The sequence below is a fragment of the Fusarium fujikuroi genome, chromosome FFUJ_chr04, assembly GCF_900079805.1.
Source record: "Fusarium fujikuroi IMI 58289 draft genome, chromosome FFUJ_chr04".
Classification (NCBI taxonomy): Eukaryota; Fungi; Ascomycota; class Sordariomycetes; order Hypocreales; family Nectriaceae; genus Fusarium; species Fusarium fujikuroi.
The window spans coordinates 1,799,199-1,814,923 of record NC_036625.1 but is presented as its reverse complement, the minus strand read 5'-3'; the positions used below and the strand labels follow the sequence as shown (position 1 = coordinate 1,814,923).

The window sequence follows — 15,725 nt, the reverse complement described above, 5'->3', positions numbered from 1 at the left end:
CTCGGCTTGGGATTATCACAACGAGTCAGGTAAGTATGTAGACCGGCTGAGAGATCGTCAGGCACGGACTCGGAACCGGCTCAAGCTCTGGCCAGTCAGAGTTGATAGAAACAACGAGAGCGAAGCTCGTTTTGGTTAATGAGTAGAAACTTTGGTGATATATTGCTTGTTAGTGCATTTGTCGATTAATAGCGAACCTTGGCTCCTGGATGTGTTTCAAGAAATTGGGGTTTATTATAAGGTAAGCTAGAATTCGGAACCTACAGTAGAAAATCGCTAGATTAGTAGGTAGACAGATATCGATGTATTTTGAATCTGTAAAAAGGTTAAACCTGAAATACCTGCCTTCCAAGATGTGGAGGTACCTTCCGTTTTGGCCTAATGGTAGTTTCTAGAGTATCAAGACGCAGCCTTTTGCCCAGCCAAAGAATCTTATGGAAGAGATCAAAATGCTACAAGCGGTTATCAAACAAATCGAATCTGCCGCATGAGAAGCAATGAGGTGGTTGTAAGGAGGATAAGCAATCAGAATATAACTGTGGCTTGCATGCGGTGGTGTGGTGTATCGCGACTGCCTTACCTGTCAGCCTGTCAAACTGAAAGTGCAACTTCCTCGCACTGCATTGCATCATGGCATCTTTCACGTGAGCTGTCACCTTGAACCGCATCTCCTACACTCGTGATTTTGGACAAGTTTCCTTGGGCACTTTGCTTTGGTTCCTCGTCGAATACACTCATTATCATTTCGTCGAGGCACGTCATTACACAAGAAACAGCACAACTTTCCGTTATAGCACTGCTCACTCTCCTTTGATTGCCCTTTGCACGTCTGTCGATGGATGCATCATCCTCTCGACACAAGATCCCTTATCCTTGTCATTGCCGGATCTCGCTAGATCTCGAGATAGGTCCCACAGCTCCGGGATCACAACGCTCTTGTTCGAGAATATGTGTTGCAGCCGGCCTATCACAGTGATATAGAGCCCCAAAAGGTCGTTTGCGTTACATCAAAACGATCCGGCAGTGGCAATTTCCGGATAACTCATATATATCAAACTCAGCCGTTAGACAGCACAAGAACCTCACGTCACGCCCAATTGTCAATTGGGGCACTCTCAGCATTAGGCTTGCTACATTCTCAAATATCAGGGGATGCTACGGTGCTCTCCAAGTAGAAGCCAGTACAGCCGACCCACGACTCGGGTTGATGTGCTTAGCCGTACATCAATTCAACCTCCTGAACGATGTCTTGGCTAACCCTGCAGTCTTTGGCTAAGGACATTCGCTACATGAAGAGGCAGGAAAAGATTGCCCTTTCTGTGATACCAAAACATTCAACGTTGAATCACGCAACGGCAACTGGAAAATTCGCACTTGTTGCCCCTTTCCGTGGTCCAAGTGAGGACTGCAACGTTAACAATGCATCCTCCCGAGACCTTGCCGACCATGCTAATATTCCGAAGAAGCACCAATGCTATGGAAGTATAACGAGTGATATATATGTTCTCCTGGCCTTAGTGCTCTTTTCTACCAGCGATTCTTCATCCCCTATCATTCGTTCAAACCACCCCGCCATCATGAAGTCATACAATCTGTTGAAAGTCTTGCTGGTTGCGGCATCAGTGGCCGTTGATGTCAAGGCAGTCAATAAACCGGCTGTTCGTTCCTCCAGAATTGGCCGAGCGAGTGCTGGAAACACCCGAAAGTTCATTGTTGAAGTCGAGCCGGTAAAGAAACCAGTCCTGTCCTTGAACCCATCACTCACACTTGCAGAATCAAGGCACGACCGCAGTGACACGCCAACTCCTCATGAAACCCGATCGAAAAAGACCTTTGTTCCAGAGCTTTGATTGTAGTGATGTTTTCAGTGGGATGGTGGTTGAAAGTGACACAGATAACATGGATACATTGCTCCAGATGGAAGGGGTTGTGAACGTGTGGCAGGCCCACAAAGTGGCCATGCCAAAAGTCGAGTTCTCAGAGAGCGGCCCATCTTCATCTATAAGGAACTATTCTATTCATCACTGGACGGGCGTTGACAAACTCCATGCTGCCGGTATTCGTGGAAAGGGTTCAACTGTCGCTATAATTGACACCGGCATTGACTATACTCATAAAGCGGTATGTTCATTGCGAAGCAGGTTCTATTTCGTACTAATTTTGTAAAGCTCGGAGGCTGTTTTGGACCTGGATGCAAAGTCAAAGGGGGTTATGATCTTGTTGGAGCAGACTGTAGGTTTGCTGGACTTGTTTCCATGACCAAGGGCTTACATTTCATTCAGGGGAAACTCACAATGAGAGAATGCACCCCAAGCAACCCGATAATGATCCCATGGACTATCAAGGTCATGGAACTCACGTCGCAGGTATCATTGCTGCTAAGAATGAATGGTCAGTTCTATTGGAGGCAAATACGATAGAGTTCTAATGACATGGACCTCAGGCTTACTGGAGTTGCGCCCGAGGCCGAACTTCTCATATACAAGGTATTCTCTGATGTAAGTGTTTGAGACCAATAAGAACTATTTCGCGAGTTCTGCCGCTAATAATCGCCAGGATCCATGGGAGACCGACGAGGAGACCATTATGCAAGCACTGTGTGATGCTTATAATGCGGGAGTAAGTACTATTATGCACAAGTATGTGTTACTGCTGACAGGGAATTTAAAGGCTGATGTTATCACCTCGAGCATTGGCCAACCCAATGGCTGGTCAGATAACCCCTGGGCTATGTTAGCCAGCCGACTGGTAGACAAGGGCGTCGTCGTGATAGCATCAGCTGGTAACGAAGGAGAGTTTGGACCGTTCTACTCCAGTAGCGGAGCTGTCGGCAGAGGAGTTCTAGCTGTCGCCGCTGCTAATGTTACTACGAAGCCAAATGCTAACAGAACTGGCGAGGACCTTGGGCCACTTCCCGTCTACTTCACGACATGGGGCCCGACCAACGAGTTGCTTCTTAAACCCGACATTACCGCCCCTGGATACATGATCATGAGCACTGTACTGAACCAGAGCTACGAGGAGCTGAGTGGGACATCCATGTCGGCCCCCTACATTGCAGGCATTGCGGCTTTGTTCGTGGGTCAGTACGGTGGTCGTGCTTTCAATGGTGCAGGCTTTGCGAAAATGCTCAGAGATCGCATCGCATCAAGTGGAACGACCCTACCGTTTGTCAATAATCGTCTAATGCGCAAGTACAAAGCATCGCCTTTCCAGGTCGGTACTGGACTGGTTGACGCCTGGAAAGTTCTCAACTATGACACTCAACTCGAGTATGAGCCTTTTTCTTTGATGGACACAGAGCTGTTCCGGCCACGATGGAGTTTCAACATCACCAATACCGGCGGCAGAGCACACGAATACTCTTTCAAGCTTGAGCCTCAAGCTGGTTTCAACATTTACGATCCCGAATATGGAGTGGCTCTACTCTATGCTATTGAGCCCAAAAACATTGACCCCCCTGTGAGGCTCCCACACAGGGTCCTTATTGAACCCGGAGAGACAAGAGAACTGAGGTAGGTCTGAGTTGATGACAAAATTTTGGTCTCTTACAGTGATTAGTGTTACTTTTGGGCTTCCTGACGTTGACGATGATTACCTGCCGCTATACAGTGGCAAGGTATTGATCAATTCCGATCATGGGGAGAAATTGGCTATCCCATACGGAGGTTTGTTAGCTCTTTGTAAAGAACTCACACGCCTAGCTTACAGAGACCTTGGCAGGAGCTGCATATGACACCGAGAAAGCATTTGACAATATGTTCATTGTTGATCCATTTGTCACGGATCCTGATAAAGATTCAGCGTAAGTGACTCAACCCGTGTACACATTTTGCTGACGACAGGGAAGATGGTCTTTTAATATCGATAGAGATGCGAGTGACTTTATTGAAATTGGCAGTAGGACATCATACGCCTGCGACAATCTTAGGTGGGATGTAAGTTATCTGTAGATTCCCATTGATCATGATATCTAATGGATAGCAGATCTTCGAACAAGGTTGGTCAGAATCTTTATGGACTTATCCTCCACGGGTCGGAAGACATGGGTTTATTGGTTCAGCAACAACAATGCGAGATGCGGAGGAATTCTGGTTCTTCGACCCTACTGTCAACGATCCGAATGACACATTGCCATTCCCGCTTAAACGACAATCACGAGGATTTCACGTCTTTTGGTGGTTCGGCAAGCTCGCCAACGGTACAAGAATAGCCCCCGGAAACTACACGTGAGTACCTTCTCATTCTACCAATAGGAAGTTCTGACAGTCGTGAAGAATGCGTTTTGCAGCTCTTCGGCCTTACGGCAATCCAAGCATCTCCGATCACTGGGATGTCATGAACAGCCCTACGGCCAGCAGTATCCAGGTGCTGCCGTACAACGGTACACGCAACTCGACATTGAAGTACAGAGCACCCAAGTACCAGGCCCCGAGCCTTGGAAAGGGGCTCCTAAAAAATTAACCGGTAACGGAAGCCTGCTACCTTGTGAGGATCTGGCACTTGGCTTGGGCTGATATGAATCGTCTCATTGGTTACAAACATGGGCACGCAGTGATGTATACCATCATCATTTACCTCGTTTCGATTTGCTCTATCCTAGCAACGCCGTTTGTATGTAGTATAGATCCAAGCAGTTGTTGCCCCCAGTTTTGTCAAAAGGGCAAACCCAACTGCATATGCTCCTGACACGAACTCCGTAAATACAGGCACCAAACTCCTTAGCCAATCGTATTATCGTGAAGGCAAGATCAATATTTAGAAAGCATTCCCAATAACCCCAATTCTATGCCCACTTACCCAAAAGACTCATCACCACCAGGCCGGCAACCAGACCAGTGCCGGCAAGAATGGTTGTGAGCAGGTTGGCGTCAGCGAGCTCAGCCTTGTGGCCATGACCCCCTGACATCCAATCTGCAGCCCACATCTCTACAAGTCCAACCCACATGAGGATACCTGCGGAGACAGCGTCGAGGGTACCGATTGCGATAAGAGTAGACTTGTCGTTACCATTGAATTGTTGTAAGACACCAATACCAATGGCCATACCGATAGGAGTAATGAAGGCGAAAAGAGAGGCAAGGCCGAGCTTCTTCTTCATGGTCAAACCAACAGGGGTCGATTCCTCGTTTGGGATCGTCTCAGTGGAAGCAGGGGCCTTGTCTGAATCTTGAGCGGAGGAAGTGTCCTGGGAGATGCGAGCCACGGGTGGGGCGTGACTATCGTTCGAAGTACCGATGGTGGCGATTCGGCTCCCAAGAGCGATACCTTCAAACATCTGATGGAAAAGAATGACGACGAATAAGGTTAGGAAGTATTCATCACCTGCTACAACGAGCGTTAAGCCGATCACTAGCAGTGACGTTAGCCAACTACACATTGGATGATAGAGGGAACACTTACGAAGAGAGTGGAAGAGGATACCCATCTCCATAACCAGAACACTGACAACCTCAGTAGACAACCAGGCACTCTTCCTTTCAGCACCAGAGAGATTGGCTGAAGCCTTTGTCTTTGCGAGAACGATGCGGTTGCCGATGTACTCAACAAGGAAAGAAAGGAAGATGCCAGCCATGACAAGAGCGGATGTCGTAGCTTCATAGCCCAGCTCTCCAATACACTGGTTACCGAACATGAGAAATGCGTGGGTGTACAGCTAGAGATGTTAGTTAGCAATCGTTCGTTAAGGTAGATGATCTCACATACGTGAACAAAGGCGGTAGAGATTATAATACCAGTTCCAAATTGCTTTAATACAATGAGGACAATGTTGAGTTTGCTGGGCATCATCTTGTGCAGCAGGATGGGGCCAAAGACACCCAGAGCACCTGTGGCTAGGATAACGAAGAGCAGACCAACACGGAGACCAACGTCATAGTCTCTCCTCCGAGGCTGGCATGCAGAAGAGGAAGAACCAGACTCGGTCTCGCTGGATTCAGAATCGCTATGACCTGTGCAGTGTCTACATAGATGCATTAGCGAGTGTTGATGATGTATACGTGGAAGTGAAGGAAGCGACTTACTCAACACCAGCATGGAAATGGCAGTGCTCGTTCTCAGCTTCTTTGGTGTTTCCAGCCGCGGCTGCAGATCCGGTGCCACTTGCTTCCTCATGATCGTGGTCGTGGTCGTGATCTTCATCTTCCTTGGCGTGGTCCTCTTCTGACTCAGCACCTTCAGCTTGAACAGAAACATCTGCACCGTCAGAGTCTACACAGAACCTAGGTCACAAGAGTTAGTACCTAGGAGCCAATGGCGGGGCACAATTTGTAGCTTACATATCAGAGCCATGGGAATGGCAGTCGGTGTACTGCGAAGGGACGTCTGTGGTTGCAGTGACCTTGACATCTACCAAGTACTCGGTCTCACCAGCGAAACAATATCTGAAGGGGTGTCAGTCAACCGCATCGACCTGTGAGAGGTATTTGCTAACAGTCCAGAGGCATGCAGGTGGCAACCTGTAATGGTAGTTACCTCAGGGTTGGCTGCGGTGGTCGAGGGAGCCTGGGTAGCTCTAGGGGCGATATGGACATTGCTGGCAGCAGCAGAGGCCGCAGAGAAGACAAGGCCCCATCCAGCGAGTGACAAAGCGGAGGTGTGCATCTTGAGATTGGCCAGTAGGCGCGAGACGGACGGGTGACGGCACGAGATCGACTGTTGAGTGTTGACTACGGCACAGGAGAGCCGAGAGACTGCGTCGAAATTTATGCTTAAATCGCTAGCTTGCGTCTCTTGAAGCCGAACAACCGGGAAGAGAGAGTGTGTTTCGAGTTAGGAGGTGGAACTTGAAACTGTCCAAAAGGGTTGTTTGAGGAGGAAGACTTTTAAGATACTGGGTAGCAGTGAAGAAAGTTAATATGTATCAATGTGAACCCTTAATAAAAGCGCACAGAACAGAGAGGGAGAGCAAAAGTTAATGTCTCAGCCTCTTACTCAGAGAAGAGTCGTCTCCTCCAGCCGCCATCGAGAAGCCAATAACCGTAGCCATGATAGAGGAAATAGTGGATTTGGCTGAGAGAACCTTGAGGACCTTGATGGCCTTGAGGTGTCTGTGGTCTGTGTCTGTCTGTGTCCACTATGAATCGGTAAATTACCATTTTGGGCCTCTAGTGAGAACCCGGATGGTCAATGTCGAGCGTTCAATCCTTGTCGCCAAGCCACGGAATATTCAAGCACAACTTGCTCTTGTTGACCAATGACAATGCCATGGTTTTTACAGCGGAGTTTCCATCGTATTCACCTGTAAAAAATTAGCTTCCACTTGCAGATTTAGGTTGCGGCTCTTTGCTGTTAAAGAAAACGAAGAATACCCACTTGGCAGAAGTTAAAAACAAGGTTAAAAATGACTCTATTTTCCAGCTTCTATACGGAGAAGAAGCATCGTGTGCCTGTGTGCTTGGCCCAATACGAGCACTGCGAACACAATCTCATTGTTTTCACTCAACTCATGCCTTGGAAGTGAATCCTCATGCAAGAACTAGTGATTCGCCAGCGCACATCACGTCACAAGTAGTTCTTCTCAATAGTCGCTCGCCACAAAACGAGAAATAACCACGTACGGTTCCATAGGCAGTGATTCCCAAGCCCCCACGGCCCAAGATTCACACCCTTGCCATATTCGTGATAAGAAGTCTCAAAGCAATGACACGGGCCGGCTGACGCTAGTCAAATGAGATCTCGACAATATCCTAGTAGAGTTGTGGGCGTGGCTGACTGAAAGTTATCCTGGCGACTGAACTTTTGATAGCGCACCTCTGACTGGTTATCACGATGTGGAGATCGATAGTCTCAAGATATGTCTCGGATTATAATTCCTGGTCTCGAGACATTCGAGTCCGCTGTGCCTTTCTTGAGATGAGGCTGACTTCTTCTGGCATGGTGGCAGCTCTTCAGCTTAGCCATGTCAAGGGTCCCTGAGCTAGCTGCTGTTGAATCATTGACGCTGATCTTGAAAGGGGACTATTTGATGATAAGAATCGTGGGATGTCAATAGCGAGATACACTGTGACTTTTGATGATTTGATATGTGAAGAAACGGAAGTGTAAGGGCGCCTCTGCCTTTCCAATCCCTTAGTATCCGAGAAGGCACCTCTGCAGTGTATTTATGGGGCTTGACCCAGTATTGATTGGCTGCCGATCGATACGCCACAGATACCAGCCTTAAGGTGGCAGAATAGTGAGGCTAAAGGTAGCGATCTACAAGTTGCAGTATTATAGACACCTAAATCTAGGTATAATCTCTGTAAAAAGAAGTATCTTTGATACCATATACCTGATTGGCTAGTCCCCGAAAGATACCATAGAGGTGCCCTCGGATTCTAAGGGATAGAGGTTGAATCACGGGTTGGTGCCGTGTGCTTTTGTATCAACTGGCCAATCATGAATCACTCAGCCTGAATGAATTGTTGTGCATGCATGCATGTGTGTATTTATGTAGACATTATGCAACACCCAATTTATGTAGGTTTCGCGTCACCACTTTAATTGAGAACCCACAAAAACGCGTCTCCCGGCCAATGCGGGAGCTAGTGACGCGACAAGTACAACGTCTCTCAGGCACTTTTACTACGACGAGACCCTTACGTTGATTGACTTTGTATCAGGAGTTCACAAGACAATCAACTTATTATGGCTTCACGACCAGAACTAAAGGTACCTCCAGAAAATGAACTACCTCAGAATACACCCAACTAATTTTATATCACCAGCTCGATGACGAGGGCGGCTTCATTCGTTTCTACAAATCATTGCCAGCCGTTAACCAAGACACAATCCGTATCTTTGACCGAGGAGATTGGTATACTTCACATGGTCGAGATGCCACATATATCGCCAAAACTGTATGTCTCTTCTGCAATCCAAGTCTGAGCACCGCTAACACTATTTTACAGGTCTACAAGACAACTTCAGTTGTCCGACAACTCGGCCGAAATGACAACTCCGGACTACCCTCGGTCACCATGACCATGACCGTATTCCGACAATTCCTTCGAGAAGCCCTGCTCAAATTGGGAAAGCGAATAGAGATCTGGCAAAGCCCTTCTGGTCGCATGAACTGGCAGTGTGTCAAGCAGGCTTCGCCAGGCAACTTACAAGATGTTGAGGATGACCTTGGAGGCCAGATTGAGTCGGCCCCTATGATTCTCGCCGTCAAAATCTCCACAAAGGCATCCGAAGCTCGAAATGTTGGTGTTTGCTTCGCCGATGCCAGCGTCCGCGAGCTTGGTGTAAGCGAATTTCTCGACAACGACCTCTACTCCAACTTTGAAGCACTCCTTATCCAGCTCGGTGTCCGTGAGTGCTTGATCCAGATCGACAAGGGTGAAAAGGAGAAGGACCCCGAACTGTCCAAGCTGAAGAAGATTATTGATAACTGCGGTGTGGCTATCGCAGAGAGACCAGCTGGCGACTTTGGTACCAGGGATATTGAACAAGACCTGGCACGTCTGCTCAAGGATGAGCGATCGACATCTCTTCTACCACAGACTGATCTTAAGCTTGCCATGGGATCTGCTGCATCTCTGATCAAATACCTTGGTGTTCTGCAGGATCCTTCCAACTTTGGCCAGTATCAGCTATATCAACACGACCTGGCACATTTCATGAAGCTAGATGCTGCTGCTCTAAAGGCCCTTAACCTCATGCCAGGTCCTCGAGATGGATCCAAAACAATGAGCATTTTTGGTGTACTCAACCACTGCAAGACACCAGTTGGTAGTCGACTCTTGGCACAGTGGTTGAAGCAGCCTTTGATGAGCAAGACGGAGATTGAGAAGCGTCAACAGTTGGTAGAAGCTTTCTATGTTGATACTGAACTCCGACAGACACTCCAGGAGGAACACCTTCGATCCATTCCTGACCTCTACAGACTTTCAAAGCGCTTCCAGCGAGGCAAGGCTAACCTAGAGGACGTCGTCCGCGCATACCAGGTTGTCATCCGTCTACCTGGCTTTATTGGCACATTTGAAGGTGTCATGGATGAGAATTATAAAGACCCTCTCGACGAGGCATACACTATCAAGCTTCGTGACCTATCTGATAGCTTGGGCAAGTTGCAGGATATGGTGGAGCAAACCGTTGATCTCGACGCTCTTGATCGACATGAGTACATCATTAAAGCCGATTTTGATAAAAGCTTACGCATCATCCGAAAGAAACTTGACCAGCTTGACAAGGATATTCGTGCCGAGTTCACGGCTTCGGCTAAAGACCTAGGCCAAGATCCCGACAAGAAGATCTTCCTTGAGACCAGCCACAAGGTACACGGAGTTTGCATGCGTCTCACACGACAAGAGGCTGGCTGCATTCGAAACAACTCCAAGTATCAAGAGTGCTCGACACAAAAGAACGGTGTTTATTTCACGACCAAAAAGCTGCAGGCTTATCGTCGCGAGTATGATCAGCTGTCCCAGAACTACAACAGAACACAAAGCAGTCTTGTCCACGAAGTTGTCCAAGTTGCTTCCTCCTACTGCCCAGTTCTAGAGCGCCTAGCTGGTGTTCTTGCCCATCTTGACGTAATCGTTTCCTTTTCCCACGCCTCAGTCCATGCCCCTGAGTCGTATGTCCGGCCCAAGATCCACGCTCGTGGCGAGGGCCAGACGATACTTCGCGAAGCCCGTCATCCTTGTATGGAACTTCAGGACGATGTTCAGTTCATCACGAACGACATTGAGCTTACTCGCGACAAGTCTTCTTTTCTCATCATTACCGGCCCCAATATGGGCGGCAAGTCAACCTATATCCGACAAACGGGTGTCATTGCACTTATGGCACAGGTTGGGTGTTTCGTACCTTGTGCAGAGGCCGAGTTGACCATTTATGACTCCATATTGGCACGCGTAGGTGCTAGCGATTCGCAACTCAAGGGTGTCTCGACCTTCATGGCCGAGATGCTTGAAACTGCTAATATCCTCAAGTCAGCTACGGCAGAGTCCTTGATCATTATTGATGAACTTGGACGTGGCACATCGACATATGACGGATTCGGTCTTGCATGGGCTATCTCAGAGCACATTGTGAAGGAGATCGGCTGCTCTGCCATGTTTGCCACTCACTTCCACGAACTCACAGCTCTCGCCGACCAGTATCCGCAAGTACAGAACCTCCATGTCACGGCGCACATCGGCGGCACTAGCTCAGCAGCGGCTTCGGAGGCGGATGCGGATGCGAAGCGCGAAGTGACGTTGCTGTACAAGGTAGCACCAGGTGTGTGCGACCAGAGTTTCGGCATCCACGTCGCCGAGCTGGTTCGCTTCCCGGACAAGGTTGTCCGTATGGCCAAACGCAAGGCAGATGAGCTCGAGGACTTTACCACCAAGCATGAGGATTTAGCACTGCAGTACAGCAAGCAAGACGTTGAGACGGGGAGCGCCATGCTCAAGCGAGTCTTGGTGGAGTGGAAGGATAAGGTCAAGGCAGGGGATATGAGCCGCGAAGAGCAAGTCGCTGCTTTGAAAGAGCTCGTTGGGGCAAATGCTGAGCTGCAGGCAAACCCTTTCTTTCAGTCAGTCAAGGCTCTGTAGCTGTAATAGCAGTCATCTTGGTCAAAGCGATGTAGCACGGCGATGGGTCGGTTCGGCAACGGGGCGTTCAGAAAGTCGGAATTAATCATGGGAATACTACGAGACCGTTTGAACTAGTCAGGAAACTGGCCTAGTCGGAGAACATAGTCGCCATCAGTTGGTTGTCTGGCGAATCACACGCTATGATTGAGTTGGCCAATACTTGTAGTGGTGATAGATAAAGGCTAGTCATTTTCCCAACTTACACTCTCGTGCTGGCCTATTTTCTGTTGTGTTGGTGACAATATCAGAAGTGACCTCTGTATGAGTGCTTGCGGCTGACCAGTCGATATTTTAACAGAGGCAAAGATGTTTTTGCTTTATAGGCGTGAGTCACCCTATTGGTCAAAGAACTTATACCGACGTTCTCTTCATTTTACCCAAATCACAACTTCAACCTTTCACCAACCGCAATCATGTCACCCATAACAATCCGCCCAGCAACGCCCGAAGATATCCCCCAAATGCTCGCCGTCTTCTTCTCGGCATTCTCTTCCTCGCCTTTAAACCAGCGTTGCTTCTCCCCGTCATCTCCTGATGCCCAAGCCTTCCAAACTTCATTTCTCCGAACCAACATCGACGACAAGGACGACAATTTCATGCTCGTCGCAGAGGACGATTCTCAAATCCTCGGCTGGGCGCGCTGGGTTCGTAGAGAAAACCCACCATTGTCGGGGAAGCAGATCGACCCTTCTACGTTTCCTGCTTCAGGGGACCAGGCGACCGCGGCGGATTTCTTTCAGAGGAATGCTGATGAGACTTTCAAACACGTCGCTGGTGAGAGGCATTGGTTCCTAAGCACGATCGCCACAGCAAAAGAGGCTCAGCGACGGGGCGTAGGATCTGCGCTCATGAGATTTGGTGTTGAGAGAGCCGACCAAGAAGGTTGGATGTCTTATTTGAATAGCTCTGGCGAAGGAAGGGGCCTGTATGAGAAGTTCGGATTCAGGGTCGTTGGGACAAGTGAGTTCCCTGAGCTGGGCATGACGCAGTATCACATGAAGAGGGAAGCAGTTCAGAATTGAGTGTTTCATGGGAACTATTTTGAACGATTCGTATTGCATAACTATGGAAATTCGTAAAGAGATGAGAAGAAATAGGAAAGCCATAACATCTTGTTAACATGACAACCGTCCGTCCAGCAACGCCCACCGTCTTATTTTTGTTGAATTTATTTCATCTATTCGTTTCCGTCTAGAAGTCTTTGGTGCCGTGAAGGGATATCCAGCGATGGGCCGCATCCGTTTCTCCTTGACCTGTAAAGTGTTTCTATATCATCTATCGAGAGACAAGGCCGTCGGCAACCTTCTTCCAAAGGCCATTGCGCTTCCAGGTCCAGTTCTTAAGGAAGGGAGGGTCCATGCCTGTCTCGAAAGCCTCGTTGCGGGCCTGGATCTGTGCATTGAGGAGAGCCTGGCGGGCCGAGGCACCCCGGTTGTGCAGTTGAGGCATGCGGTCAATAGCATCGATAGCCAAACTGAAACGATCAGTCTGGTTGCGAATAGCAAGCTCGAGGGGTGTATCGATGTTGCCCTTCTCCTTGTAACCGCGAACGTGGAGGTTGCGGCTACCGGGACGCTTGTATGTCAGGCGGTGCACCATCCAGGGGTAACTGTGGAAGTTGAAGATGACAGGAGTGTCATCAGTGAACAGGCTGGTCCACTCAGTGTCAGGAAGACCGTGGGGGTGGTCGCTGGGGTGGATCAGCTTAAAGAGATCGACAACGTTGACGCATCGAATCTTGAGCTCAGGGAAGTGCTCAAGCAGTAGATCAATGGCAGCCAAAGACTCGTGAGTGCTGATATCACCGCAAGAGGCCATGACCAGGTCGGGGTCCTGTCCAGCATCGGTGGAGAACTGAGGCCAGATACCGATACCCTTGGTGCAATGCTCAATGGCAGCGTCCATGGAGAGGTACTGAAGATGCTCCTGCTTATCAGAGACAACAACGTTAACGTAGTTGACTGATCGGAGACAGTGGTCCATGACTGTGACAAGTTAGTCAAATTCAGACTAAGATCGCGAGTTGAACATACCAGAAAGCAGGCAGTTGCCATCAGGAGGTAGGTAGATGCGGACAACTTCGGGGCTCTTGTTGGCGACAACGTCGAGGAAACCGGGATCTTGGTGAGTGAAACCGTTGTGGTCTTGACGCCAGACAACTGCAGTCAAGAGAATGTTGAGGGAGGCAACCTTGGCTCGCCACTCAACCTCGAGACACTTCTCGATCCACTTGCAGTGCTATAGGGATAGTCAGTAAGAGTAACCCTGGAACAGAGCGTGTTACATACCTGGTTGACCATAGAGTCAATAACGTGAATGAAAGGCTCGTAACTATTGAGAAGACCGTGACGACCACTAAGGAGGTAACCCTCAAGCCAACCTTCACAGTTATGCTCAGAAAGCATCTCAACGACACGGCCGGCCTTGGCAAGGTTACCACCGTTGGCATCCTCCTCAAAGTACTCGCCCATCCAGACCTTCTTCCCGGCAGCGTAGACACCGCCAAGCTTATTAGACTCAGTCTCATCAGGGCCAAAGAGACGGAAGTTTGTCTGGTTCTCAGCAATGACATCCTTGAGGAAGACAGCCATGTTGGTCATGCTGGCGTTCATGACATTTCCGGGGCTGTCAACCTTGATGGCATAGTCTTTGAAGTTGGGCATCCTCAACGGCTTCCTAAGCGCACCGCCGTTGGCGACGGGGTTGGCGCTCATTCGTCGGTTACCTTCAGGCACAAGAGCACGGAGAGAAGCAATAGGCGCGCCAGACTCGTCGAATAGACGGTCAGGCTCGTAGCTTCGCATCCAATCCTCAAGGACCTTGAGGTGAGCAGGGTTTGTGGCGGGGTCTGCGATGGGGACCTGGTGAGCTCGCCAGTAACCCTCCAGATAGTTGTCGTCAACCTTGCGAGGGGCAGTCCAGCCCTTGGGACTTCGGAGAACGATCATGGGCCACAGAGGTCGCTTGGCCTCGCCGGAATCACGGGCCTCCTTCTGGATCTTTCGAATCTCATCCACGCAGTGCTCGAGAGTAGCAGCCATAGCTTGGTGCATGGTCTCAACATCGTCACCCTCAACAAAGTATGGCTGCCAGCCATAACCGATAAAGAGACATTCAAGTTCTCGGTGTGAGATTCGAGCAAGGACTGTAGGGTTGTTGATCTTGTAACCGTTGAGATGAAGAACAGGGAGGACAGCACCGTCAACGATTGGGTTGAGGAACTTGTTGCTGTGCCAGGCGGTAGCCAGGGGACCAGTCTCAGCCTCACCATCACCAACCATAGTAAGAGCAATCAAGTCAGGATTATCGAAGACAACACCAAAAGCATGTGAGATGGAGTAACCCAGCTCACCACCCTCGTGGAGAGATCCTGGGGTTTCCGGAGTAGCATGAGAGCCAATTCCACCGGGGAAGGAAAAGCTCTTGAAGAACTTTTGCATACCCTCAGCATCTTGAGTCTTGTCAGGATACACTTCGGTGTAGACACCCTCCAGATAAGACTGAGACAGGACAGCGGGGGCACCGTGTCCGGGACCAGAGATGAAGAGAGCATCGAGATCGTGCTTCTTGATCAGACGGTTAAAGTGCATGTATGTGAAGATTTGGCCGGGGGCAGAGCCAAAGTGACCAAGCAATCGAAGCTTGAGATGATCGGCCTTGAGGGGTTCTCGAAGAAGAGGGTTCTCCTTGAGGTAGATCATACCTAAGGAGAGGTAGCAGCTGGCCTTGAAGAAGTCATTGTACTGCTGGATCTCCTCCTTGGAGAGAGGCTCGCCCTTGACAGTTGAGCGGGCAATGCCAAAGGGCGAGATAGATTTGACTTCCTCAGTCATTGGGGTAGGGTAATTAGGATATATGTATATGAGTGATGAGGTTGTAAGAGTTGTAAGTGGAGTTGAACTCTTGGGATGAGAGATGAGAAGAAAGAACAAAAGAGAGAACTCTATATGCAGAGTTTCCAAGACTTCTTATATGAGAAAGCTGAAAGGGTTGCCAAGGAAAGAGGAGAAGAGAGGTAGGTATAGAGGATAACGGGGAGTGCGGTGAGAGAACGCCGAAGGGAAAGGAAAGGCTATGCTATTCCTACCTGTTACATGCTACATGCTACGACATGTATGTACATACTATACCAGGCTTAGTTTGAAGTCTTCGCCGCAG

General features: G+C 49.1%; 5 protein-coding genes; 3 read left to right on the top strand and 2 right to left on the bottom strand.

Annotated features, from left to right (window-relative positions):
- Positions 1 to 1,577: 1,577 nt before the first annotated feature.
- On the top strand, positions 1,578 to 4,517 carry FFUJ_13569 (related to subtilisin-like serine protease; the record flags this gene model as incomplete). XM_023576269.1 has 11 exons in its annotated part: positions 1,578 to 1,727; positions 1,918 to 2,121; positions 2,169 to 2,232; positions 2,283 to 2,391; positions 2,444 to 2,498; positions 2,557 to 3,515; positions 3,562 to 3,668; positions 3,712 to 3,805; positions 3,851 to 3,938; positions 3,988 to 4,229; positions 4,292 to 4,517. The coding sequence occupies 11 exons, from the start codon at positions 1,578 to 1,580 to the stop codon at positions 4,515 to 4,517; spliced, it is 2,298 nt and encodes a 765-aa protein (XP_023429443.1).
- A 269-nt stretch (positions 4,518 to 4,786) lies between these two features.
- FFUJ_13568 (related to zinc transporter) lies at positions 4,787 to 6,603 on the bottom strand (the record flags this gene model as incomplete). XM_023576268.1 has 6 exons in its annotated part: positions 4,787 to 5,352; positions 5,404 to 5,656; positions 5,707 to 5,962; positions 6,024 to 6,221; positions 6,279 to 6,383; positions 6,434 to 6,603. The coding sequence occupies 6 exons, from the start codon at positions 6,601 to 6,603 to the stop codon at positions 4,787 to 4,789; spliced, it is 1,548 nt and encodes a 515-aa protein (XP_023429442.1).
- Positions 6,604 to 8,628: 2,025 nt separating this feature from the next.
- Positions 8,629 to 11,525, top strand: FFUJ_13567 (probable DNA mismatch repair protein MSH2; the record flags this gene model as incomplete). XM_023576267.1 has 4 exons in its annotated part: positions 8,629 to 8,652; positions 8,709 to 8,840; positions 8,892 to 10,627; positions 10,691 to 11,525. The coding sequence occupies 4 exons, from the start codon at positions 8,629 to 8,631 to the stop codon at positions 11,523 to 11,525; spliced, it is 2,727 nt and encodes a 908-aa protein (XP_023429441.1).
- Positions 11,526 to 11,980: 455 nt separating this feature from the next.
- Positions 11,981 to 12,589, top strand: FFUJ_13566 (uncharacterized protein; the record flags this gene model as incomplete). Its single annotated transcript, XM_023576266.1, has 1 exon — positions 11,981 to 12,589. The coding sequence occupies one exon, from the start codon at positions 11,981 to 11,983 to the stop codon at positions 12,587 to 12,589; it is 609 nt and encodes a 202-aa protein (XP_023429440.1).
- A 253-nt stretch (positions 12,590 to 12,842) lies between these two features.
- FFUJ_13565 (probable xylulose-5-phosphate phosphoketolase) lies at positions 12,843 to 15,400 on the bottom strand (the record flags this gene model as incomplete). XM_023576265.1 has 3 exons in its annotated part: positions 12,843 to 13,552; positions 13,601 to 13,805; positions 13,856 to 15,400. The coding sequence occupies 3 exons, from the start codon at positions 15,398 to 15,400 to the stop codon at positions 12,843 to 12,845; spliced, it is 2,460 nt and encodes an 819-aa protein (XP_023429439.1).
- Between the last annotated feature and the right edge of the window lie 325 nt (positions 15,401 to 15,725).